Genomic DNA, 27480 nt, shown 5'->3' on the forward strand with positions numbered 1-27480 from the left:
AAAAAAAGGGAATTGATTATTCATAAGGGATATTTCCATTAAACTTGGACAGCCTGTGAATTACCCTTTTCTGCTAGAAGGTTTTTCTGTCTAAATATCCATGATTATATGTCGAGAAGCAGAGCGTTCTGTTCTCAGAGCTGTGCCAGGATTCTGTGAATTTTTCCTCCTTAACCCCTGCCATCTCCCACTCCCCCATTTTCCTATTTAGAAGTTGTTTCTGGAAACCACTGTGGTCTAGAAGAAGGAGCACAGACTGAGGAAATAGAGCAGGGTTCAACTCCAGCTCTGCCACATTATGTACCTTCTCTTGTCTTGGGATTTTTCTCTCTCCAACAGGGTAACCACATATACCTTTGCACGGTTTGTCAGTGGGATGCAAAGCCCGGAAAGGAGAGCCTGGCCAGATAGGTAGTGTGAAGTTCCAAATACTCAAGGCAGCTAAGCCGGTTCCCTAGTATTGGGAGCCGGTTGTCCCTAGTGAACAAAAATAGTTCACTCAATATATGTGTGTGTGTGTGTGTGTGTGTGTGTGTATGTATATATATATATATATGTGTGTGTGTGTGTGTGTGTATATGTATATATATATGTACATATATTTTTGTAGTCACTTGGTAATTCTTGCTTTTGAAGATAATCTTGGCGTGGGTTCCATTGTGTAATGGTTAGCACTCTGGACTCTGAAGATAATCTTGGTTGTCCCCATCACTTTCTTGGCAGATGGCTGATTCCCTCTTTTATGAGTTGAGGTTTTTATTTTTGTTTTTGTTCTGCATTTTGGTCAATGTTTACAAATAACCATTCGCTGACTTCCGATTCCAGCACCATCTTACCAATTCCTCACCTAACTCATTGTTTACTTCTGTGAATATCTGTCCTAGCCTGCATCAATGTCTTGAATAATATCTCATCATCTTCCCCTGGCTTTGCTTACTGGTCTCACGGAGGGACTCTCGTACTTACCAACCTCCCTCTCCTGATCATCACCCGTATCAATGATTTGTTAAATGACTTCATTTCTGTTTATCTCAATTGCCACCATGAAGTGGTCACTGACTCTTCTGAACTGTCCTGGGTAGGCACTCGCTAAAGCCTGGCCTTGTCACAGGTGACTAGCATGAAGGTCATGCTGCCATGAACAGAAACAGGTCAAAGGGGCAGCTGATAGGAGGGTAGGGAGAAGAAGTGTAATTTATAACACGGTTCAAGCAGAGGTGATATTTAGGTGGTTAGAGAGAGGGACAAGAACTCTCATTGGAATTCCATGTGTTTTAGTAATACTAGAAGATGAAGTTTATTCCTTAGGTGTTAATTCCATCAGTGTTTAGTCGCCAGGCCCCACGCTAAACTCTGGGAGTATAGAAGTGGGTGATTTAGATTCCTCCAAGGTATTCACTCTCTGGAGTAACACATGGGTATGATAGATCTGTGTATATTTATCTACTTATTTACCCTGTGTAGCATAATTTCCTTGATTTAATATTCAGCATATGAAATGTGATCAATAAATCTAGAAAGAAGGACGGAAGTTAGGAGAGTGACAGTCTGAAACTTATTAACCATATGACTAATGCACCTAAGTTTTCTCATTTGCAGAATATTGGAGTAAATGTTTTCAGCTGATCTCTTGTTGAACGAAACGGTTCTGCAAAGATTCCAGAAACGTTTGACTTTAAATGCTTTTGAAAAGTATCATAAAAATAATGTGCACACTTAAATAAAGGTAGTATACCTAGAATTTTCCTCATCAGGAGAGCCTCGTTGTTCTTGTCCCAAACTTATAATTAAATATTGCAAAGTTGGCCTAAAGGTTACCAATTTGATTTAGGTCTATAACTAAAAAATTCACATGCAGGTTAATAAAATACTGCTTTTTTCCCCCTGTTTCACTTGCTGTGTTCCATGCAATATTTTGCTTGGCCGGTGAGTTCTGCTATTAAGTCTCTGTCACTAGCCCACACCTGTAATACCCACTTCAGCTCTAAGAAGCTAGGACTTTTAGGACTCCTAAATGAAAAGTGCTTTTTACCCAAAGTCATCAGAATGGGTGGTTCTTTTTGATTTAACAGCTTATTAAGATGTAATTCACAACATACAATTCATCTGATTAAAGGTTACAATTCAGTGGGTTTTAGTGTATTCACAGAATCATACAACTATCATCACAAACAATTTAGGACATTTCACTACACCAAAAAGAAACCCCACACCCCTTCATAACACTCCTTAGTCTCCCCACTCGGCAGCCCAGCCCCCACCGTGGGCAACCACTTATCTACTATGTTTTTATAGATTTGCCTATTCGGGACATTTCATGTAAATAGAATCAAACAATAAGTGATCCTTTATAACCGGCTTATTTAATTTAGCATAATGTTTTCAAGATGCATCTATGTTGCAGCAAGTATCAGTACTTCATTTTTATTGCCAAAAAATATTCCATTTTATGAATGTACCACATTTTATGTACCCATTCACTGTTTTATGGACGTTCGGTGCATTTCCACACTTTGGCTATTATGATGAATGCTGTTATGAACATCTGTATACAAGTTTTGGCATGCACATATGTTTTCATTTCTTTTGGGTATATACTTAGGAGTGAAATTGCCGGGTCCATACGCTAACCCTGAAGTTAACCATCTAAGAGATGTCCACACGATTTTCCGTAGATCCCGTACCACTTTGCATTCCCACCAGCAGTAGATAAGGGCTCCGGTTTCTCCACATCCTCACCAACACTTGTTATTGTCTGTCTTTTGGATGATGGTCATCCTCAGGGGTGTGAGGTGGCCTCTCGCTGCGGTTTCGATTTGCATTTCCCTGAGGGTAGAACGGATAGATCTTGAAAGAAAAAGGTCAGAGTGACAAAGACAAAAACTAGGAGAAAGTACACAGAGGGAAAGGGATACCAAGGATGGAAGCATAAAAGTCAAGTTGCTTAGAGAACTGGCCAAGAAGCAGGTCATGGTGGGCAGGGCAGTGCTTCCTAGAACCTTTTTTTCTGGATTATGGCTTTGACCCAAGTCTCCATGGTGCTGAAGTTGCAGTCTTTCGTGAAAAGGTACGGACGTATTTGTGTGGTAGCTCGTTCTTACCCTATTTGTGTGAAAAGAAGTGATGTAAAGCAGTATAAAGCTGCTTTTTAAAGGTAATCAGCCTAAATGTCCATCAACTGATGAATGGATAAAGAAATTGTGGTTTATATACTCAATGGAGTACTACGTGACAATGAGAAAGAATGAAATATGGCCTTTTGTAGCAACGTGGATGGAACTGGAGAGTGTGATGCTAAGTGAAATAAGCCATACAGAGAAAGACAGATACCATATGGTTTCACTCTTATGTGGATCCTGAGAAACTTAACAGGAACCCATGGGAGAGGGGAAGAAAAAAAAAAAGAGGTTAGAGTGGAAGAGAGCCAAAGCGTAAGAGACTCTTAAAAACTGAGAACAAACTGAGGGCTGATGGGGGGTGGGAGGGAGGGGAGGGTGGGTGATGGGTAATGAAGAGGGCATCTTTTGGGATGAGCACTGGGTGTTGTATGGAAACCAATTTGACAATAAATGTCATGTATTAAAAAAAATAATAAGAAATAAATAAAGGTAATCAGAGTAGTTGGGATGTGTCGAGTCCTCCTACCCACCCCCTTCCCAGTGCTCTAGCCTGTGGTCATGCCTGCCGCTCTGCCGTTGATTTTGCGTTTCCCTTCACTTATAATGATCCCCCCCCCCCACCGTTTTCTCCATCCACATCCCATCCTTAGTCTTGGGTGACATGCAGACCACCTGCTCGTGCAAACTCCTCTGACCTCTTGCACATTGGCAAGGTGCCTTTAGGCCGTGTATGGCACTTAGGTAGTTTGCACTGTTGTGCTTTGCCCTTCATGATGGAATTGTCTGGCGCTGTTCATGTTATTTTCTATGTACTTGCGAGTATCCCTGTGCGTTCCTTAAGGAGAAGGCATGGGTTTAGGCTACCTAATATTGCCTATAAAGCCAGCAACATAATAGGTGTTTAGTGCATCTAACATTTGTTAAATTAAATCAAAGTGTTATTTTTTGTTTCATCTAAACTCTCAGAATTTCATAAATGCAGAGAAGTTCTCACTGGCCTTGGGAAAAAATATCCATGTTACAAATTCATTAATACAAAACAAGGGGAAGGGTTTATATTTTCAGATAAAAATAATTTATTTCCAGGTCAGATCACCTTTACAAGTATAACATTTATTCAGGGAATTGATCATTTAAGAAGGATCTGAGGAGTGCCATCTATGCTTGTTATATATAAGACTTGTTCTATGTATGAAAATACTTTTGAAATGTCTCTGTGTTGTCAAAGTCAGATGGGTAATATTGACTTAAGGTGGCATTTCCCTTCAAGTTTAAAAACTCTAGGGTCGGGGCCCCTGGGTGGCTCAGTCGGTTAAGGGTCCGCCTTCAGCTCAGGTCAGGATCTCATGGTTCGTGGGTTAGAGCCCCGTGTCGGGCTCTGAGCCCGGAGCTTGCTTCAGATTTTGTGTCTCCCTCTCTCTCTTCCCCTCCCCAGCTTGCGCTCTGTCTCTCAAAGATAAATAAACATTAAAAACGTTAAAAAAAAAAAAAAAGGAAAGAAAAAAAAACCTCTAGGGTCATGAGGGTGGGGCAGTTAAGTTTAGGGATTCTGTTGAGTTGTCCTCAATGTTAGTCTTCTGGAACATTGTACTCGACTCCTGTGCTTGAGCTCTCAATCCGAAATTAGAGATGGGCAAAGTCAAGCAAACAAGGCAAAGGTTAACACGGGCAGGCTAACAGGAACCATATGGGAGTTGTCAGCCTGAAGTGAGGTCCCGCTAGAGGCCTTCCCTTCAGAGACCATGACTACTCAACTGGAAATCTGACCAGGAAGGGACCCCCTAAGTGACCTGTCCTCAGAGCACCTCAGCAGAAAGGGTGACAGAGTTCAGAGAGAGGTGATGGGTGACAGGAGAGCAGAGACAGCACAATTACCTATGGGTTGCCTCAAAATGGCAGGGCTCTAATATAGTAAATAAACCACATGTGAATAATTTCATGAACCTATATAGATAGGTCTGCAACTGGAAAGGTGTCCTGAGAAGGACTATTTCAGCAGTTCAATAGACCTATATCCACCCTGGCTGAATCTAAATTTTAAAACTCTCCTGAGGATTCAAGAACAGATTCTGAGTAGCTGGCACATAGAAGAAAATAATTATCTAGACTTCTTTATAAAACAATACAATTTATAGTACATGGTAAGCAAATTATGTGTTGTTGATTTTCCTGATTCTGAGGAGGCATTGGGGCCACAAATTATTACCGCTCACATTTTAGGGGTAACTTTTCAACCACTGCTCAGATCGCCACTGGAGGTGGTAACTTGAAAGACTGACTAAAAAGTGGAACTAGAGTGCATGGGATTGCTGTGTGGCAAGAAAGAGGGGACATTGTTTACTGAACACCTATTATGTTGTAGGCATTTTGCTGGACACATTATTCATTCACATTCACTCATTGAAAAGACACTGTGCCTTTTAATTCTTGCTTTAGGTATGGGGACACTGAGACTCAAGGAAGTTAAGAAACTTGATGTATTCATGTAAAGTAAATGGTAGAAATGGGGAACCTGGGTCCTTTTAATCCCATACCTCATGTCAGGGACACCCAGGTGGCTCATTCGGTTAAATGTCCGACTTCAGCTCAGGTCATGATCACGCGGTTTGTGAGTTCGAGCCCCACATCGGGCTCTGTGCTGACCGCTCAGAGCCTGGAGCCTGTTTCAGAATTTGTGACTCACTCTCTCTCTGCCCCTCTCCTGCTCACTATCTGTCTCTCTCTGTCTCTTAAAAAATAAATAAATGTTAAAAAATTTTTTTAACTAGTTCTACTTTAAAAGGTATATTGTGTCATAAAAATAGATGTGTATTATACATCCTTGTTCATATTGATATATTACTTGTTCATATTGACTTCAATATATAATTCTATTACTTTGTTAAATAACCATGCCAGCATCTTCTGCAGCCAGTCTACTTTTAAACGTACTATTTATGACTGAATTCTACCAGAGATCACAATTTGCCAACTAACATTAAATTAGAAAATGCCTCCATTCAAAATTTCCTCCAAACGATCTTTAGAAATGTATTTTAAATTTCAGTCTAGTGAAACCAACTTAGAGTGAATTGTAATGGGCTAGAACAAAATAGATTTGGGATTGATTTTTTTCATAAAATATGCAAAGCCCTCTTTTTAAATAGATTTTTTTTCCTCTGTGATATTGCTCCTTTTCTCTTATTTAACAACGAATTTGTCTAAAACGTTTCTTTTTCAGATTTTACTTAAATTACAATAGAATGGATGCCTTAGAATTTCCAAGGTAGAGATGGAAAGTACAGAGAAAGTCCAGATTCTAGACCGTGTTAACTTCAGGCGAGCGTTTTGCCTACAGCTGTTCTCAGGAATGATGTACAAGTTTTACTATGTTTAAAACTGTTTTCAGGCTCCATTCTGCAGAGTATTATCATTTGTTAAGCAATACAAGCATGCACAACTGTAACAAGCCAGAACACTATTGGGCCCCCCACCCCCTTACTTCACACATCCACTAGGCAGACTGTTTACAGCAGACAATATCTATGCAAGATGTCCCTCTACATCTTTCTCTTTTGCTTGCTTCTTGTTAGTTACAAAGATACATACTGTGCCAGGCACTAAGCTGGTTTCAGCAGCTATTTATTTAGATTGTGTGAACTGGAGCTGAACTTGAACCCAATTAATAGCAACTGAACTTGAACAAACTGATATGAAATCATTACAGGCTCAGTTCCCTGGTCCATTATCCCTGAAGAGATCATCCGACAGCACTCCAGGTGCCTTTTCTATGCCAAATCTTGGTGCAGTGCCCAATCAGAAAGTGTCGGGGGGATTAGAAGTTCGGTTGCATTGGAGTTAGCTCATTACCACATTTGTGATCGCTTTCACAGAGAGGAGAGGTGGTGATCCCAGTGGGCGGGATTGCAGAGAAGGCTTTGTTTTCAACACCATCTGGCACATGGTTGGCACTCATTAACACAGCACAATGTTGATTAAAATAATAATTGTACACGGCAGCAATGCTGCTTAGATGGGTCCCTACCTTTGGCCTTCCAGCAGAGGAAATGGAAGAAGATGAAAGCTGAGGGGGTGCCTTTGGTAGCTATGGTCACTGGGTTTGCATCTTTCTTGGTGCCTACACCTTCCCCAAATCATAAACTTTCCTCTTTATTTTCATGGATTTATTTACTTTCAGCAGCAATATTTTTCTCCTTCCTTCCTTCCTTCCTTCCTTCCTTCCTTCCTTCCTTCCTTCCTTCCTTCCTCTTTCTTTCTTTCTTTCTTTCTTTCTTTCTTTCTTTCTTTCTTTCTTTCTTTCTCTCTTTCTTTCTCTTTCTTTCTCTCTTTCTCTCTTTCTTTCTCTCTTTCTTTCTTTCTTTTCTTTCTTTCTTTCCTTTTCTTTCTTCTGTTATTAAAATGAGCCTGACCCTCTTCCCAGACCCTAGCTAGATGCTCGATGCTATACTGCAACCAGGATAAATGTGCTAAAGGATATTCCATACAGTGATATTTTTTCTGCAGCTTGACTTGAATGTAGTTGATGGTTTTAGGTCTTCCTCCTTTAAAGGATGCATTTGTGGACTCAACCATTCAGGTGCTTAGTAAGACTGTACCGTTCTTCCTTGGGAAAACAAACGCAGCTTTACATCAGCAGGTCCAGGGCTCAGGTCTGGCAGAATCTGCTTCAATTTGTTTGCAGGAGTCTCCTCAGAAGGTGTGCTTTGGATGTGGACAGGGAGGCAGGCTTTGGACAACGACTAGTTGGGTTTAGATCCCCCTTTTACCATATACTCGGTATGTGGAACAAAACACTTAACTTTCTTTTGGTCTCTGTTTCCTTAGCTGTGCAATGGGGTAAGCCCTAGACTTGCTATGAAGATTCACAGAGAATTTAGAATCATGCCTGTTGCTTGATGAGATATTGAGGAGGTTAGCTGTGACCCTGTATGTATCACCATCATTTTCTGCAAGAGTGCATGTTTCCCTAAGAATGTGCCTCAGATGTACTTCAATTCCGCCCCCACCCCAAATGATAGGACTTACTAGCTGTGGTAATGGAGGTGTGGCTAAACAAATATGGATCCAGATATGTTAATCAACTCTTTCTGATGAGACACAATGATTCAATTGCTTGCCTTGCGAGACTAAGGTGAGAAGAAGCCATTTGATATGGGTAGGTTTCTAATAGATAGTTAATACATTTATACTGTCATAGCTACTGAACTTCATCATTTGTTTCCAGAGCAGGTTACGTATATGTTATGCAACAGAAATTAGTTGTGTATTTCAGCCCTGTAGGCAGTGAGAGTGTGGTTTTCTCTGGTCGTGGAACCGTGAACAGCATGTCCCCTGGCAACCTAATGATTTGTGCCCTGTGGTGCTGAGTGTAACCAGGTTTTTCATCCTGCCATTTGGTATGTGCAAAAGCCTTCGAGATATTGGTTTTCTGCAGGACTGTTTAAACATCATTTATTCCACCAAGAGCAGATGACAGACATTTTAGATGCCAGAGAAAGATTAAATGCGTTTGGTTTAACTAGCAGCATTAAAAAGGCTGCATCTTTGTGTTATTGCTGTTTATCTTCTTTCCAGCAGTGGAATACTGAGCTTCCCCAGGCTGTGATTCAGGTATTAATGCCGAGTTTAGGTCGGGCAAGAGTGTGTTCAGTCTGTGACACTTAGATAGCAGAGGCGAACTGCTCACGGCTATTAGGCAGGAGTTTCTGTGTGCCAGTGATTGCATGCTTGTGGCTCATAATCAGAGTGATCCACAGCGACCATTAGACGGGCTTGCCACGGCTGCTGTCTTGGGTCTGCTGTTTTTGCCAAAAATGTCAGCATTCCTCCTACAGACCTGCCCGTATGATGCATGCTGCACAGTCTCCTTTCCTTGTGTTGAATCACTTGCCGCTAATGTTACGGAAAACTTAGTATGTTGGTGGAGTTGTCTCCTACCATTCCCAGGAAGAATAAGTTGGGATAAATAAATGATTTTTTTTTTCCGTAATTGATACTTTGGGAGTGGTGACAGAATTTGTGCCACTGTGTTCTCTTGGGCAGACTGGTTTCTAGATTCTCTGCCTTGGTTGACATTGCCCTGCTTGAGAATCAGCAGTGATGTGTCATGCTTCTGGGTTTTCTGTTTCTAGGGTTCTTATCAAGCAGACATGTAAAAAGCCAAGACCCTCTCTGGGTTTAATACCAGTCTGGCTCTGATGTCCAAAGGTGATCCCTACCCCACGTCCTTCCTCCTCACCCCTTCCTCCTCAAATTCCCTGACCCCTCAACACACATACGCTTCACATCTGACCTTGTAAGTTGGATCAGCAGCCTGTATTATGGATTGGTCATTTGATTCTGTATATCCTGGCTCAGACCCACTTGTGTCCCTGCATGATTGCTGAACCTACATCAGTCCGAACTCTCCCAATTCCTTCTTTAATTGAACAAACACGTATACACTGGCACACAGCAGTAAGAAGATAAACAAGATCTCTGTTCTGAAGAAGCTTCCTTTCTGGCTGAGTCTGAAATTATATATGTAAACAAATGCACAGAGCATTTCTGTTAGTAACAAAGACAACTAAACAGGGTGAAGGAGTACATAGTAACCATGAGAGAACTACTCTGAGAGGAGAGGAAAGGGCGGAAGAGCATTTGGAACAGAGGGATCAGCCAGTGCGAAGGCTGCCGCCCAGAGGCCTGGGACATAATAGAGGCGGGTGGGTGGGTGGATGAGCAGGTGACCACCCACTGGAGTGTCAGGTCTCCTGTGAAGTCCCCTCCACCAGTTACAATTACAGTTCCCTTTCTGGCTCCTATAGCACTTTGCAGGGACTGCTTGCCTATGGTTGGTGACATTGTCTTATGCATTAAATGTGTGTATAAGTCAGTCTCTTCAGAGGCCTTTGGGGTCAAGGACCATAACATATTTATCTTTGTTTCCCCAGATTTAGCACAGTTCCTAAAGTTAGCAAGCTTCTAGTAAATGTCTAAGCAAAATAAATATTAAGTAGGACATAAAAATCCAAACACTGAATGGCTCTGGATGTAGAATATCATGCTCACTCCTGGGCTGGAAGTGTTTCCTTGAGGAGTTTGCAATCCCTCAGAAACTTCTCAAGCCACGCTGGGGTTCAAACCTACTGTTTCACATCCTCTGAGGCAAATTTAGAGCTCTTTTTCTTTCTTCAAACACTTTAGATCATGTCTCAAAGCAAAGGAAATGCATTTCGCATTGCAACCCCGCACACAGGTGAGTATAAAACAAAGTGTATCGTTACTATGTGTAACACACACTGATATTTTCTGTACCGTTTTCTATACCGTCCATGGTACGGAATGCTGATCATGACCCCACAAGTGGCTTTCAAGAGTCATAAGTGGGTTACAACGCACAGAGTGAGAAAATCCTACTTTTGAGAGTCAAGAGATTCTCCCGAGGTAGACTTCAGAGAAAGCAGCATGAACTCTACCCGGAACCCAGGATGCCTGGGTACATCTCTGACCATTTGTGGAATATTTGCACAAAAACGATCAGTGACCACGTGGCAACCAAGTCAAGCCAGCTATCACTGAAAAACACTTAGGTTGGCTACTAGGGGCAACCCAGTTAGAAGTCAGGTTTTGAATGCAGAGAAGTTGCTGGAAGTAGGTCTCCTAGTCATTCCGTCCACCACATCTATAGACCACATTATGAATGTTTTAGGTAAACGTGTTCCTCTCTAAAATGAAACTGTGGGCCCACTGAGATATAAGTGATTTAACATTTCCTCTGCCAATATGTTTATATAAATATTGCTGTCGTTAAGCGTGTTCAAATAGCAGAACTATTTCAGTCTCTTTATCTCTTTAAAACTAATTTAAATCTGAGCATTAAAAGACTGTTTGATACCATATGTTTGTTTTAGATAGGAAACGAAATCTATTCTAAACATAAGGGTTTATGAAATCTGTATTCTAAACATAAGGGCTTATAAAATTAGTATATAGGAGGAGAAGTTGTGGTAGATTATTGCATGGCCGCAGATTCCTGCCATCTAGTGCGCCTGACTCTTTGGTGTCATCATGTGATTTCGCTGCTCCTAAACATGCAGAGGGAGAGTGTATCCTCTCACCCCTTCCCTAAATGCTCTGCTTTGTTACGAATCCAACGTTTTCTGCATAATATTTTTGTGGCATGTAAGTCTAGTTTGAAATTGCTGGTTTATCTCTTTGAAGACCCTTCAGAAGCTACTTTTGAAAACGACCAGGGGCTATGGACAAAGAGTATCACGAGCCTTTTGCAAAAATATTGGATAGACTTCAAGAACATAACCAAAACCTGTCACAAACTAGAAAGATAGCCATCACACGTCCCACGCAGCTGTGTACGTGGAGGGAACAAATTAAATGTTCTAGCAATGCCCCCCCCCCCGACCTGGGCATTCAACCTATTTAATTTTGAGACCCAGATACTTCTCTGCGAAAGCCGTTCTGTGTGTGTGCACATGTCTGTGTGTTTTCCAATCTAGATGGATACCATAGTGTGAGATAACCTAGACGAGCTTTGTACAAAGACGGTTCTGATAGCATCCAAACTTTCGTGGATGGCTTATAAGGACAATTACTCCTTTTCTATGTCAGCCTCTTTTGAAAACAGCACGGTGTGTAGGTTTGCTTGCCCTAGGAAGACCTGAAGATGAGATTATGATCCTTCATCTCAAATCAAAGAAGGCTTGTCGCAGGAACCATTTGACAAGTTCAAATACAGGCTGACTTAGATACTGGCTTCTTATCAGCACCTGTACCTTAATGCTTTTCATAGGTGGTATGTTTATGTTGTTAAATTGCATTATCAAGTTGCCTCTCATCTTTGTAGAGTTTGCTTTAATTTGCTATTTTATCACTTCTTATCAAAATTGTCGATTTTGCACTATTTGCTTATAGGAAATACTAACTTAGTAATAATACAGCACTTATAAGCAAGTGACGTAAACCACATGAAACAGTTATCACTTTCAAGTTAATAAACATCTCATGTCCTGGTATAATTTGGTTTATTCCCAGGACCTGTGGAGAAAATAGTCCTATAAACTTACTTTTTTGTGTCCCTTAAAATAGTCATGGATTTCTAATCTTTGGCTTATTTTATTTAAATTGATTGAAACCCAGTCATTCCTCTGACTCTCAAAAATCTATATGTGGAAATTATTTTAAATTCAAACCAAACTCTATATCCTTCACCCTTAGCATTAGCAGGCTCTTTATGTCTAAAACTTGCCTTTGAAAGAGCTTGAATGCTGTTAGCAAGAGCTGTTTGCCTCTTCTGAAGAATCATAGAAACACAATCTAGTTTTGTACCTGTGGCCTTTGGATTTTGATGCACATCGAATTTGATGCCAGGAGTTACACAGAAAAGTCAATAATGATCCGTGGATCATTGCCTTGCTATGCTGGCGGGTGAATTAGTCTGCTGGTGTAATGTGCTCCAGCTTGTGTAATGGACCTATTTAATAGCAAGACAACAGCCATATGAAGCACCTGGGTGGTCTTTCAGGGTACTTTCAAGTGGATTAGATTGCAGTTATCTAACATGAGGTCACAAAGGCCTGGGCAGCTGGGGCCATTTCCACATCATGGAGATAATATGACCCCTGACTACTGGATGCACAAGGTAAAAGGTGCCTGAGGTCAGAGCCGACCCCTAGGCTCTAAGAGTAAGCTATGGGTCAGCAAATGAGGTCTCAAGCACCAGTTATGAATGTGGGAAAAGTCTCCACGCCGGACAGGGCCGTCAGATTTTCCTTTGGCACTTTCATTAGACGTGTTTCTTGCCAGGAAAGCCTGGCTTCTGTGTTTTCTGGATTGAACGTTAGTCGATTGACTCTTGTTTAGCAATTAAGTGATATTACATAGAAACTATACCTTCCATATCAGAAGTAAGGGCCCGAGAGGCATTAGGTTCCTTTGCTGCCTCAAAAGACAACATTTGGGGCACACAGGCATTGGCCTAAAACCATCTTTTGAGTGTTCCTAAGGGATAAAGGTGGCTCCAAAATGCACCATTTCTTCCAGTCCTGCCAGGGACTTTGATTGATCCAATAAAATGTAATGATCAAAGGTTTCAAATGCAGCTGATAAATCATAGAGATTTGTGCCCAGGATGCCTTCAATTGACTTGTGGATGTTTCTCATCTATCATGAAGCACTTGGTGATTTGAATTTAGTACTTTGATGTTGCCAGTAATTGTTTGCAACTGCAGCTGAATGGCCTGAAGGCATTGCTGAATGCTCCCTTTCTCATCTTGCAAGGAGCTAGTGAAGTAGTCTTTAAGATTAACTCCGTGGGAGCTGTGGCCTAAAATTTAGGACAAAAGAAAAGTTCCATAAACACTTGGTATAGACCAACATCACTGCCCTAATGAACCATCCCAAATGTGTTCCATGCTGACTCAAACGATCCCCCCCAAGTCCGAACCATTCCACTGGATACATGTTAAGATTCACTTTCTGGCTTTTATAAGGAAATTTGCCAGAAAAAAAAATACCAAAACAAAACAAAAAACGGGTTATCTTCACTTATTCTTTTAGTGAACATTTTTCATATATGAATCTGCAAATGTCTTTCAAGAATGTATTTAAACCTATTTCTCAATATTTGAAAACAGTGCTTTGGATTGTCTCTTCTTGGAAGACTCACTGCTATTTGAATTATGTTAAAAGTCCCCCATTTTAAGACTTTCTAGTGATATTCGTCTGAACCAGATTCCTTCGCTCCTCAATCACTTGCTCATCCAGTTGCGTGGGTCATGCCTATTTTCTGGCTGAACAAATCTTATCAGTATCCATGCATGGAAGTTCATCTTTAGTCTCTAAAACCATGTATCCATCTGCCTAGTCTAAGCATCTTAATCACGTTAATGTTTTTATTTATTTTTGAGACAGAGAGAGACAGAGCATGAGCAGGGGAGGGGCAGAGAGAGAGAGGGAGACAGAATCTGAAGCAGGCTCCAGGCTCTGGGCCGTCAGCACAGAGCCCGACGTGGGGCTCGAACTCACACACCGTGAGATCACGACCTGAGCTGAAGTCAGACACGCAACCGACCCAGGTGCCCCACATCTTAATCATTTTATACCAGTTTATTAACTTGTATATCTTAGGCATTTCAGAATTCTATTTAAAAGCTCTTCCAAAAGGGGTGCCTAGGGGCGCCTGGGTGGCTCAGTCGGTTAAGCATCTGACTTCGGCTCAGGTCACGATCTCACAGTTTGTGAGTTCGAGCCCCGCGTCAGGCTCTGTGCTGACAGCTCAGAGCCTGGAGCCTGCTTTAGATTCTGTGTCTCTCCATCTCTCGGCCCCTCCCCTGCTCATGCCCTGTGTCTCTCTGTCTCTCAATAAAGAATAAAACATTTAAAAAATTAAAAAAGAAAAACAAATGGAGTGCCTGGGTGTCTCAGTCGGTTAAGCGTCTGACTTCATCTCAGGTCACGATCTCATGGTTCATGAGTTCGAGCCCCAAATCAGACTCTGTGCTGTCAGCACAGAGCCTGCTTCAAATCCTCTATCCCCCTCTCTGCTCCTTCCCTAGTTGTTCTCTCTCTCAAAATAAATAAATAAATAAATAAATAAATAAATAAATAAATAAATAAGTAAGTTAAAAAAATAAAAAATAAAAGCTCCTCCAAAGAATCTTTTCAAGCAAACTCAACTATTATCCTTCTAGTTATTACACAGGTTGCCATAAATCTTATGAATATTGATTAATCTTATAAGTATCTAGGATGTAAGATTGTAAACTATGGAAAACTAAAAGATCAACTGGGCAATGGACTCCTTCATAAACCACAGTAATTGACAAGATCGTAGTCAATATTTCAAAGCTTCTACTGCGGTTGTTTAACACTGGTGTTGATGTCACTTTTATGCTCATTTATCATTAAGTTGCAAGGGTGATAACATATGCTACATCAGTGTGACTAGTGTTTGTTTTAAAATAAATGTTGATGATGAAGAAAAAAGTGTTAAGTAAAGGGAAACAAACCTGACAGCAGCAATTTATTTACATGTTAGGGGCATAGACCCCTCTTCCCCCCCACCACCCCCACAATTCTCTTGTCTGGGACACCTCAGATTCCAAAGATATCTGAATTTAGAGGTTGATCTTTGTTCCTCTCACTCTGCTTAGTTCAATTCAACATACATCTGTCAGTTACCCACTTTTCTAGGGATGCTAAATGATTGACTAAGGTGAGTTGCTTGGTATTAAAGAGCTCACAGTGTAATGTTCCCCCAACTTACTCCCTCCCCATCACTTCACACATTCTTGCTTAAGCACTTGCTTTATCCCAATCTTAAGTACACATAATTATTTGTGTACTTGTTTATATCTGTCTTCCTCCAACTATCTACAGGCTCTATAAAATCAAGACCTCTGTGTGTTGTGTGCTGATAATATCCAGAGTGCCTAGAACACTTCGTAGTATATTTTAGTCATTCAGTAGATGTTAAAGTAGTAAATACAGGGGTTACAACAAAGATACAACTCAACACATAAGACAAAGTGGGATGTGACATACCCTAAAAAGGTTCAGGGCAGATCAACATTTTGTAGGGTTCTCGATGTACAAAATCTGGGGAGATGGCTATTTAAGAAAAGGAGCATCCATGTTCAATTCAGAACATAAAAATGTCTACTAATGATTAAAAATCACAACAATTTACAAATTAATATACTGGAGATGTCAGAAAATTTGAAAAAAAATAATGATATGCTAACTGATTACATATTATTTCATGCCTGAAAATAACTCTGTTAACTCTTTTCCTCACAATTCTTGGCTGCATGTTCTTTAATAACCTCTTCATATGTAATATTCTTTATACGTTGAACAAATGAGTGGTTCAGTCTTTGCTGTTTCATGGCTATTCAAGATGCTCGTTAAGTAATATTTGGGATGTGTAAACATGGGGCTTCATTACATTTCTGTGAAACCATTACAAGTTTGTATCTCAGTAGCATGGGAATTTTAATTCTATGCTGCATTTCCCGTATGAGAGAGAACTTCCCATTGGTCAAGGTATCCATGAGAACCGAATTACCCAAAGTGAATGAATACTGAATTGTGTGCAATTTTATACATCGGATGAGTGGAAGAATTTTCTGTAGACTGGCCTCTGGCTTTGTGCATTTTAAATCTTGTTTATCTTCCAGTACCCATACCCTTCTGATGCGGGTACAAAAAGAAGTTATTTCTATATGTCACCTGACCCTCTACCTTAGTGTCATGATGCTGGGTGAACCATCACAGTGAGTAACAGGATTCTACATACATTGCCCACCAGGAAGACTGCTAATAACTATACACAATGTTGTCTGTGAACCATACAAATATAGTCCATTGTATTCAAACAAAATATATCCCCAACTAATATTCCCCTTATCTGGATCCCAGAAATGTCCTTGGCCACCTAGGTTTACCCAACAGGAGGAGTCTTTAGAGTTGGAAGAGATAGAATTAACCTATTGCAATTAAACTATTTTACTTATGTAAAGTTTACAAAATCCTATAATCTTGTGATCGTGTGGTTTAGCCTCCTCCGGGGATCTTGTGCAGGACCCTGAAGTTACACTTTATTAGCTCCACAGCAAATCTGTGTCTGGTATTCCAAAAAAGTAGAAGTAGACTTAAAGACTGGACAGGATTACAACTGTTTACAGTGTTAGAGGATAATAATGTAGAGGGTAGAATCAGCATGAACACAGAGTTTGCAGGGCATTTTTAGGCAATGGCAGATGGTCCTATTTGGCATGTGCCTCATGGCAAATAATATGGTACAAGATGCAGTCAGATGGGTAGGCTGGGGGAAACCATGAGGTACCTGAATGCCAGAACAAGAAATTAGAGGGGATATTCATACGTCATATTTCTTCCTTCTACCTCTAAGATTTCAGAGCCTTTATTTGGCTCTATTAGTTCAGATATATTTATTTGTGTTTGCTAATGTTTTGTTGCTTTTTTAGTGTATACCTTTCAAAAATCAGGACATTTGCTTGTACATGAACTCCTCTGTAGCTTGTCTTTGTTTTGTTTTTCAATATTTTAAATTTGACTCAAGCCTAAAATGGCCACTTTTGTATTTCTTTCATGCACATCAGGGAAACACATACAGTGAGTTTTGTCCCTTTATTGCTTGCCATCGTTCTTAATATAACACTTGGGACCTCGGGCATGTCTAGCACATGGCATTAACTGATTTTCAACAGCATGAGTACTTCGATGCTATGAAGTACTTTAAACAATATAAAACATTCTAAATTTATATGTATCAACTGTCCAAAACATGAAACATGTAATATAAGAAAAAGCATGTATCCTCAGGAATATAACAATAATATACTTTGAGTTGAAGGCATAACCATCTTCAGAGAAAAGTATAATTTCCAAAAAAAAGGTCAGTTTAAACCCCCCTCACTTGTTTTTAGATCACTAGCACTCCAATTTAAGCAGCTTTGCAAATACTGAAAGTTATTTTATCATGTATGTGCCTGTTCATATCTATGGTGTAGCTGGTGACTATTCTGTGCATTACTTGCATTTATCCTTTTGTGTATAAAATGGGCATGGCTTTTGCAATCCACAATGAAAGAAAAATGATACTGTTAGTCAACTTGAACTTCTTTGCCCCTTTTATGGCAATACTGGGAGTTACTTTCCTAAAGCGGTGATATTTAAGACTAAAATATTTGGACAGCTACAAGTCTGCTAGAATTTGACTTGGTTTCTCTCATGTGGTTTTTCCATCATGGTGTCTGAAAGCATGTCACAGCTGCCGCATTCATCACAATCCAAAACTGGTCAAGCACTCCTGTAGCGAAAGTGGTCTCTTCTCGGCCCTTTGCCGTAAATTGTGGCCCTATTGATATCATTACCAGATTTTTTTAATGGATCTCCAGATTTCAGTACAATGGAGTTTGGTAGGTATCAGTTGAAAAGCCTTATCTAACACCCATAACATCCTTACAAAACAACAACAAAAAATCTAGTTGTCTCCTTTACAAATGATGTACTACTTTCACTCATCTTTTTTTTTCTTTTTTTTTTTTTTTTAATTGAAGTATTGACAGGATTAATCGGAAGCAAATACTGACAAGGCAGTTTAGTCATCTGCAAGAGAGATCATGCACTCCGGAAGGGGTACTTGTGTGCCTTGGCTAGTGGGTCAAGTGTCTTGCCAGACATGCCCATGTGACCATAGCTTAATTTTTGCCTTCTCACCCCTCCTCCCCACGACCTTTCCTTTTACCTGTGTCTCTCTATCCAAATCTTTCTTTCTGCTGACCTCTTTAGATGAAAGGAATGCCCCCTGCATTGAAGAGCTGTCATTCCCCTTATTTTCACACACCTCCTCACATAGAAGATGGGACCCCACAATAGAAAAGTGTCAAGTGAATAAAACTGGAGTAGCAATCAAGTCCAAGAGACTTAAGAACTTAATTTCTCTTGACTTCAATTTTCTAATTGGCTATATAAATCATAGCACTATCTCTTTGTAGATCTGGAACAGGATTTTGGTGTAGCCGATCCAACATGCTTACTTAGCTGATGGGGAAAGAGGTTGGACTCTGGGGTAGAGAAGCTTCCTGGAAGTTATGCCATGCCAGGGCCACCTCTAGAAGGCAGATCTCCTGAACCCCCATCTCTCTTCACCATATCTCAGGAGAACATATCCATATTTTAACGTCAAAATGATTCACTTAATGTCAAATTCATTCAATGAGTGTTGAAGTACAGGATAATTGGAAGGCATTCTTCTAGGTGCTGACTAGTATAAACTCTATTAAGGAAATGTAGTATATGAAACCAAGACATGGCTTATGCATACTATTAATATTATTAATATACTATTAATATTAATTACTAGGGAAAATGTGTCTTTTCCTATTTATCGCTTTTTAAGTTTATAAGATTTTTAACCATTTGCAATTCATTTTTATCATCAAAGTGAGATATTTACCAATTTAGGTATATTTCTATAGCATTTTCCCCTTCCTATTTATCTTGTTGTCCTCAATGTTCAGTGGCGTTGGCTAGATAGCATGTTTCTTTCTTTACACTGTCTGTTATGGTGATTTGATAACTCAGTAGCACAGAAGTGATCCCTTAGAGCAAAGGAAAATTGAAATTCTAAAAATCCTAGGTTTTAACCCCTTCTCTCAACATAACAGTTTATCATGTAAACTCCTATTCCTTTCTCCATTCTCCCACTCGACCTTCCCTCCGGGTTCGCCTCTGTGGCTTTGTTAACCACTTGTCATTCTAGATACTCTTTCTTTCTGAAGATTCTGTGAGAACACAGAATTCTGTTTTTCTCATTGTCTTACATGTGATGTCACTGATACACCTGTCCTGATCCTTCCTCTTTTGATTACCTCATCCTTATCTCTGCTCCCTTGTTCTGGAAGCCAATATAATTTCTAATATGAACTCATCCTTATGAATGCCCAACTAAACATCTATTGTCTTGTTTCTCATGTGTTTCAGGACATCTTGTATTAAAAACAAATCCATCTAACCCTCAGTGGGCTAAAGCTAAGATTTGGGGCTCCAACCCATGAAACATGAGATCATGACTTGAACCAAAGTTGGATGCTTAACCAACTGAGCCACCCAGGTGCCCCTAAGTTTGTAAGATTTTAACCATTTGCAATTCATTTTTATGAGTGCATGCATGAGACGGGGAGAGGGCAGAGGGAGAGAGAGAGGGAATCTTAAGCAGGCTCCATGTTTGGCACGGAGCCCTACGTGGGGCCCAATTCCACAAACCGCAAGATCATGACTTGAGCTGAAATCAAGAGTTGGATGCTTAACCAAATGAGCCACCCAGGTGCCCCAAGGCCACCAACTTCTTACAGAACGCCTGTTGGCACGTTACCTGGGACTGGGACCCCCTAGAGCTCTAGGTATCAATTGCCCTACAATGAATGGCACCAATATTAATGACAAGCTAGCCTTTTGGTTTTGCTCAGGGGACTCATTAACCATTTTTAGATAAATTTCTACACCATACAATTTAGAACATGTGCCTTTCTGATGCTTGAAATGGGATTCATGTTTAAAGTCCTTGTTTTTTGTTTGTTTTTCCTCTGCCCATTGAGGCATCATGTGGATGATTCTTCTGGACTTTGGTTTCAGTCTCTATATCTGTCTGTATTTCTAAGATGTCTTTGAAAATCTCCAGGACAGAATTTTATGTATAACATATTATCTGTCATTTAAGTCAATTCCATCCCAGACACATCCTCTAAATGTAGAAAAAAATCCATCGAGGATGTGTGTGTGTGTGTGTGTGTGTGTGTGTGTGTGTGTGTGTTATTATAACAGGGACAGAAACTTCTGGAGATAACTTGTGTTGGCCTTTATATCTTGCATGATTCATTAATGTACCAGTTTGATCCTTTTAACTAGTTGCTGCACCTTTTAGCCCTCTTTTTTCCCCCCAAATGGATTAGATGGTCCTCCTCTGGGCTCCTTTATTTACATTTATAGGGGGACATCGGGAAGGTAACTGTACCCCTTTGAATCCTAGTTTTACTATCATTAAAATGGTGACTGCTTGAGCAGTGGGAGGAGACGTGCCATCACTCATAGACACCCAGGAACTGACTCCAGTGCTGGTTGCCTCAAGGCCTGGAGAACCTGAGGAGTCTAGCCATCTTCTTACAAGCAAGAGCGGTGAGTGTGGGAGTAAGTTCAGCCTGAGTGGAATGAAAGCCCTGGATATGCATGGTCAGTGCCCCAGAAAGGATTTTAGATTTTCCTGATGTGGCAAGACCCTGTCTTCAAGGACAGGGTCACCAGGAGCTACACACTTGATCAGGAACTCTTCTGCTTTGAGGGTCACTTGCTTCTCTTTGGCTCTCTGTGACTTTCGTTAAGTTTCTGTGCCTCTGCCTAAATAAAGTGGGGCTTGGTCTAGTCTACAGTGTGCATGCTCATGGGTATGGGTTCAATAACCCACACGTGACCCCACTGGAACACTGCACTGATACGCATGTGTGTGTAAATTGTTCTTTGTCCTCGCAGCCTCTTTTTAAAAATAAACCCTAAGTAAGCACCCTGACTATTCATCTTAATATCGGCCACTCCATGTAGAGCTCCTGATGCGTAATGAGGCCTCAAATATTTAACTATGTGGAAAAACATAATGCAATTGTATAAGATTTTATGCTTTACACTACAAAACATTTCTTATTTTATTTGGGCTTTGCAGTCAATGGCTTTTAAACTGGTATATCCAAGGAATAGTGCTGTTCTCTTAAGCTGAACTGAGGGCTTTTGCCTCTAAAATCTAAGAGTCCTTTACCAGTTAACTAAAAACTATCAATGAATAATGGGTTATTGGTTTTTTTTTTTTCCATTTCTGAACTCCTTTCCCACAACATCATGTTTTTTTCTTAAAAGCTTTGATTTCTATAGTAAGTCTATACCTGGCTCAGCACAGAATTATGTTTTATTATTTTAATTTACATATAATTTCATGAAAACTGACTTTCAGGTGTTCGATTTTTTGAGCAGATAGCACTGTTCATAACAATAGCAAGTGCTGTTATCTCCTTTTTATTGGGAGGAGGGGCATTTCCTGCATAAAAATTGCAGACCGCACAGTACCATGTCCCATGCCTGCCTGCCTTTTTTTCAGCCTCCCATCAATTCTGTGATCTGTTTTTATCACCAGGCTTTAAATGATGAGCTTGTGTCATCAAGCAGCCCAATGTCACAGAGCGGGGAAAGGTGAAGCCCAGTTTTTTTGTCTTCAAAACCCACGGTCTTCTCCACTGCATAGACACATGATAGTTCTTAGAGTCTGACCTTCGCTGTTAGGTTATAAGCTCCTTTGACGCAGAGGTTACATTTTATTTACTTTTTCCCTCACACAGAAAATTCTATAAAACTGGATGTGGTTGTCTCCTTTTCATTCCGGGTAGCCATGCCTGCAAGGTGGGCCTTCTATCCAAGGTTCTCCCCACATCATCTCCAAGACTTGAAAGTACTCGTCTTCTTTTCTATACTAGGATGTGTCTGTCTTTGTTTTTAAGTTGTGGCTCAGTCTGTTCCTGGAAGTCATCCTCAAATGAGGCTTGGCAATGAAAAAGAAACAAATATTAAATTTGTGTTAAAATTTTGTTTTAAAATTGGTTTTAAAATGAATTTTCAGTTGCCAAGGGAAAGGTTGTTTAAAACTCTCTGAGGTAACAGTTCATATTTAAATATGCTCCGTATTAATTCCTTTACAAAATGATTTATACTTGGTATTAACACATTAAGGCAGCCAAAGAAAAACTAGAAGGTGGCTCAACAGAAGGCATTCAAGTATCTGATCCAGAAAAAGTAGACAACAACAGAACTTACTCCTGATAAGTTGAGAGTATGTTTAAGATCTAGCCATGTTAGTTATTGTTTTTGTTGGGGTTTTTTGTTTTGTTTTGTTTTGGTTTTTTTTGGTTAATGTCCCAAAGAGTGGGTACGCTGGTACAACACTGAACTATCTTGTTCTGGGAGACACCATGTAATATTATGGCCTACTGATTGAATGCACAAACTCAAATTCATATTGTTATAGAATTATGTCTTAAATAATTTAACATTTTCTTATTAAAATAGCAGGCATTGATGGAAAGCAGAGTCACAACTATGCCTTATAGCTGCATGAAAATTATCTAGTGTGGCTTTAAGAAAAATATATTTATTACCCAAAAATATAATAGGTCTTGCTGTCCTGTCTCTCTTTTTCTCCCTCTCTCCCTTTCTCTCTCTCTCTCTCTCACTCTCTCTGTCTCTCTCTGTCTCTCTGTCTCTCTGTCTCTCTCTCTCTCACACACACACACACACACACACACACACACATTCTATATATATTCATATACATGTGTATGACTCAGCTAGAAAAATAGTGCAGCTGTCAATCACTAAAATTTCCATTTCTGTGCCTGTAAATCAACTTATTTTTGGATCTTGGTGTCCCATTCTGGTTTTACTTGCTTTTGATTTGTTTTTAATCCAGTTTGAGATTGTTGGCATGCAGTGTCCTGGTGTGTGGATTAAATGTTTAGAAACAAACTGGAGTTTCGTGGAGTTTTCCCCATTCTCTTTTTTAATTTTAAGGATAATGGGTTGCTTCTGAAGATACCACGTTTAGAATGATTTGTCCATTTTATGTTAATGGTAATTCAGATCAGCTGAATCGGAAAAAATAAATACTGGTACAGGACTGGTACTCTATTGTCTTGAGATTTTATGATACTTTCTCTTCCACTTATTTTCCTTTAATGTTTCATTCAAGCACAGTTGCCAGCCATACAACTATTGCTATGTCACTTGCTTAAAAATTTTGTAGATGGATGTGGAGGAATTAGGGAATAATGCAGTGAAATGTTTATCAATAAAAAAGAAATAATGGAACATAAAGTTGGACTTTATAAACATTTTGGATAGCGTTTCATTCTAAATAGCTTGTTAATTTCTTATTATAAAAGAAGTTTAAAAAAAAAAAACAGCAAGGATGAGGTGCCTGGGTGGTTCGGTCAGTTGAGCGTCTGACTTCGGCTCAGGTCATGATCTCATGGCTTGTGAGTTCGAGCCCCACGTCGGGCTCTGTGCTGAAAGCTCAGAGCCTGGATCCTGCTGCAGAGTCTCTGTCTCCCTCTCTCCTTGCCCCTCCCCTGCTTACACTCTGTCCCTCTCTCTCTCAAAATAAATATACATTAAAAGCTTTTGAATTAAAAAATAAAGCAAGGATAAAAGGAACCTGAACAAAGATGGAAGGTGTTAGCGTCTATATTTTGTACACAGGATAAAAATGTTGGAACACATACAAAAATCAGATTTGTAAATAACTTCAAAATGGATTCACTTTTTGTAACCACACCATCTAAAATGGAATATGAAAAATGTTATTTTAAACAGCCAGAGCTTGAGAGACTTGGGGAATATTTTTCAGAATATTGATAAATGGAGAATTGCATTTCTACTGCTTTCTACTTTTTTCCCCAAAGCATGCAAATAAAAAGTTAATTTTTATATGAGAGCAATTTTTAGACCACAAAAGATTTTTTTTTTTGAGAGTTTCCTCCATAGTGGCCAATTTTGTATGAAACAAATTATTTTAGGCCTAATTGCAGGCAGACTAGTTAGGCCGCTAGCTCTGTTAAGGTTGAATTTCACTTGAACTTTCTAATAGTATGATCTTTTCACAGAATTTAATAACTGGCTCAAATATTTAATAGTGGAAGCTTTCATTAAATTAAAAAGAAATCAAGATATATTTTTAGAAGAAGTAACTTATTTTCCTTATCAGTTTTATCTACTTTAGGAGAAAAGGAAGAGAATGGAACCAATCTCTTTGTATACTTAAATAGACATTAATGCTATAACCCCAGCAAATAATTTATTTCAGTGTATTTCATCATTCAAAAGATTTGGGAAGCACCAAATTTTGCAGGGATAAGTATACTTCTAGCTCTACTGAATAACAAATTGCACTGACTATGTGAATCTCTTCACTTGTCTGCTGGATAATCATTCTTTGTAATACTCAGATATATTCTCTAGATCTGTTTCAGATTGTACACGGTCAACTTCTGCACTGCCTAATAGTTTTTGGTTAAGTACAATGGCTTGTTTTGAAATGCAAGTGAGGAAAGATGAGAGTTGAAAGATTTTCTTTCCATGTGTCAGTCTGTAAATAGGTGACAAAAGATCATTAAATGGATTAATTTACAAGCATCCTTAGAAATAGAATGTTTTTACATAAAAGCATGTTGTAAACCTTTTTAATTAAATTGCATTGTACCATGCACTCTCTTCTCCCCAGGGTTCTGTTGACCTCTCACCTCTTATTTTGTCCTACAGGCACTCCACTGCTGGTGAGGAGAAGCAGTGACCCAGCGCCAGGCCCACCTGCTGACGCCCAGCCGAGTGCTTCACAATCCAGTGGCCAGAGTCTGAAACCTGTTACTCTAGTAGGTATCCTGGAGTTTGCATTTCTAATGAAAGATCAAAGTGCCTTACCCATAGACTAACTAGGACTTTGGAGTCTTAAGAAGTTGATCATTAGAGATCGTTCAATGGGAAATATATAAATATAAATATATATATATATATACACACACACACACACACACACACATATATACGTATATATATACATATATGTGTGTGTGTGTGTGTGTGTGTATAGTGTTAGTAATAGGTAGTATGAGCTATCATTAGAATATAAGTTCTAGTGATAGCTATTATTTACAAAATAGTAATTATGTGCCAAGGACTCTTTTAAGTGCTTTACCCTAAGTCATTTAAACTTCCACATCATGGTGTGTACAATTTTTTGTCTCCATCTTACTGATAATGAAATTGAGGCAGAAGAAGGTTTAGTAATTAATCTAAAGTCACAGCGTGTAAGTAGAGGAGCCAAGAATTTAACCCAGGTGATTTGGCTCCAAAGGTCATACTCTTAACCAGCGTGCTACTCTGTTGAATTTCCCTCTTCCTGCTTCGTAACACCCAAGGATATAATTTATATATTTTCAGCGTTAATGCGGTGCTTTGTGAGGTCATGCCGTGGTGACTGGTCATGTAGTTTCAAGATACCAATATCATGTATATGTGGTACCAGTATTGGGTTTCTAGAACTCAGTATTCAAAATTAAAGAAAAATAAAATTATATACCAGAAGTGCTTATAACAAGACATGCCTAACAGCTGAAAGGTTAAATGGAGAATCGTTTCCTGAAGAGACAATATCCTCCTTTTATATGGTACTGATGGATCTTTCTGATAAATCCTGAGTCACTTTGAGGAGTTGTAACTGTGGCCCATTCTTTGAAATAGCCTGGGGTTTAGATTTTGGTTAATGGCTATCTGTTACTGCAAAAGGTGGTCTTCAATAACATAGTCATATTAAAAAGTTTCCTAAAAGCAAGGCTCTTCTCCATATTAAGTCTCACTGTGGACAGTGCCTTGAGAAAAAAAGCAGTGTTTTCAAGGTACAGAAGGATGCTGAATTAGCTAACCAGGTTCTCCCAGTCTGGTGTAAAATGTTTTTATCAAGAACCAGTGCCACGAGTGCTAAGAACCAGTACATGAGGTAGGAGTCACTATGCCAAACCATTGAGTATTTACTAATAAGTTTATGGCAGTATTTTGGCATAGTTCTTTTTGTAAACAAGGAAGCAAGTGTTCTGAAAATATTTTAGATGTAATGTTTCCCCACCAAACTTTTAAGGAAACATATTTAATGGAACATGACTTTAATAGAAATCAGGTATGTGTTCTACTTAATGGTGAGTATAAACAGAACCAATATGTGGGGTTTGTGTGTGTGTGTGTGTTTAACACACTGATTGAGACCGTGTTAAGCCCAAGCATATTGGATTGGAGGAAGGGAAGCTATATAATGAGAAAAGTTACAGTTTACTGCTTATTTTTACAATGTCAGTAAACCCCCAAATTAGAGTGTATCTGATTGTGTTGCCACCATTCACATGCAGAAAATCACCAGTATTTTGTTCAGTGGTTTTTTTTTTCACTTACGCTCTGTGTTTAGACCAAGTAAAGATATTTAATATTGCTTTCTTACAGGAAATGAAGACTATTATGTTTCTGATAGATTCCATATTCTTACCAAACTGTGATACCATTGAGTTCTAAGTTGAGGTATTTGGTGAGGGAGTATATTATTACTAGCAAAGATGCAAATCCCAATTCAAGAAGAAAGACTGGTGCCCCACATCCTTTTCCCTAACCGTATACAAGTTACCAAGCAGTGGCTGAGTCTGCATGTATCAACAGTAAAAAGGAAAACACATCTCTTCCTTTTTTTTTCGAGTGTTCTCTTTGACTGATGAAGTGTAGACCTGAGACCCAAAGAATAGACTCTGGTCCTTGGCTTGCCACAGAATACTGCTGCATCACACACAGCCTTCTCTTTCTTCAACTGTAAAATAATGTCCAAGAAAACGTTAAGCCCTCACAGTCCAAGGTACAGACATATGCCTTGTTTATCTTTCTGTTTCTAGTGTCAAATACATGGAGGATTCTCAGTGTACATGTGTGTTGGACTTTGGAATGCGAGACGCATATTAGTCTGAGAAAAGCTCTAGAATTTCTCAGCAATTTACCCACCTTTTCTGATACGAGCATTCTCTCTGTTCTCCGAAAGAGATCTACCACGTGAAAGTTTGTCTGCTCCAAAGTCTAGTTCACCCCAGGCAAGAAACTGCCCTACTGTGCAGAACAAGCAAAGTTAGTAAAGGAAGACATTTAGGTGTGTCTATTCTTACCTAGAAGAAAAAGGCATGTGTGTGAATGTATTATAATTCCGTTCATTTATTTCTGAGTA

The 27480-nt window shown here is 39.5% G+C and overlaps 1 protein-coding gene across 9 annotated transcripts in view; it reads left to right on the forward strand.

Annotated features, from left to right (window-relative positions):
• PARD3B (par-3 family cell polarity regulator beta) overlaps window positions 1-27480 on the forward strand; it is a 997127-nt gene that overhangs the window by 442699 nt on the left and 526948 nt on the right. For 8 of the 9 annotated variants that reach the window (XM_053215665.1, XM_015074145.3, XM_053215667.1 and 5 more), the window contains one exon: window positions 24993-25102. In XM_053215665.1, the coding sequence (XP_053071640.1) occupies window positions 24993-25102 (110 nt within the window). Of the gene's footprint in view, window positions 1-24992; window positions 25103-27480 lie in introns of those variants that run through there. The other variant, XM_053215672.1, reaches the window with a different exon arrangement.

This window comes from Acinonyx jubatus, chromosome C1, assembly GCF_027475565.1.
Source record: "Acinonyx jubatus isolate Ajub_Pintada_27869175 chromosome C1, VMU_Ajub_asm_v1.0, whole genome shotgun sequence".
In the NCBI taxonomy this organism is placed as follows: Eukaryota; Metazoa; Chordata; class Mammalia; order Carnivora; family Felidae; genus Acinonyx; species Acinonyx jubatus.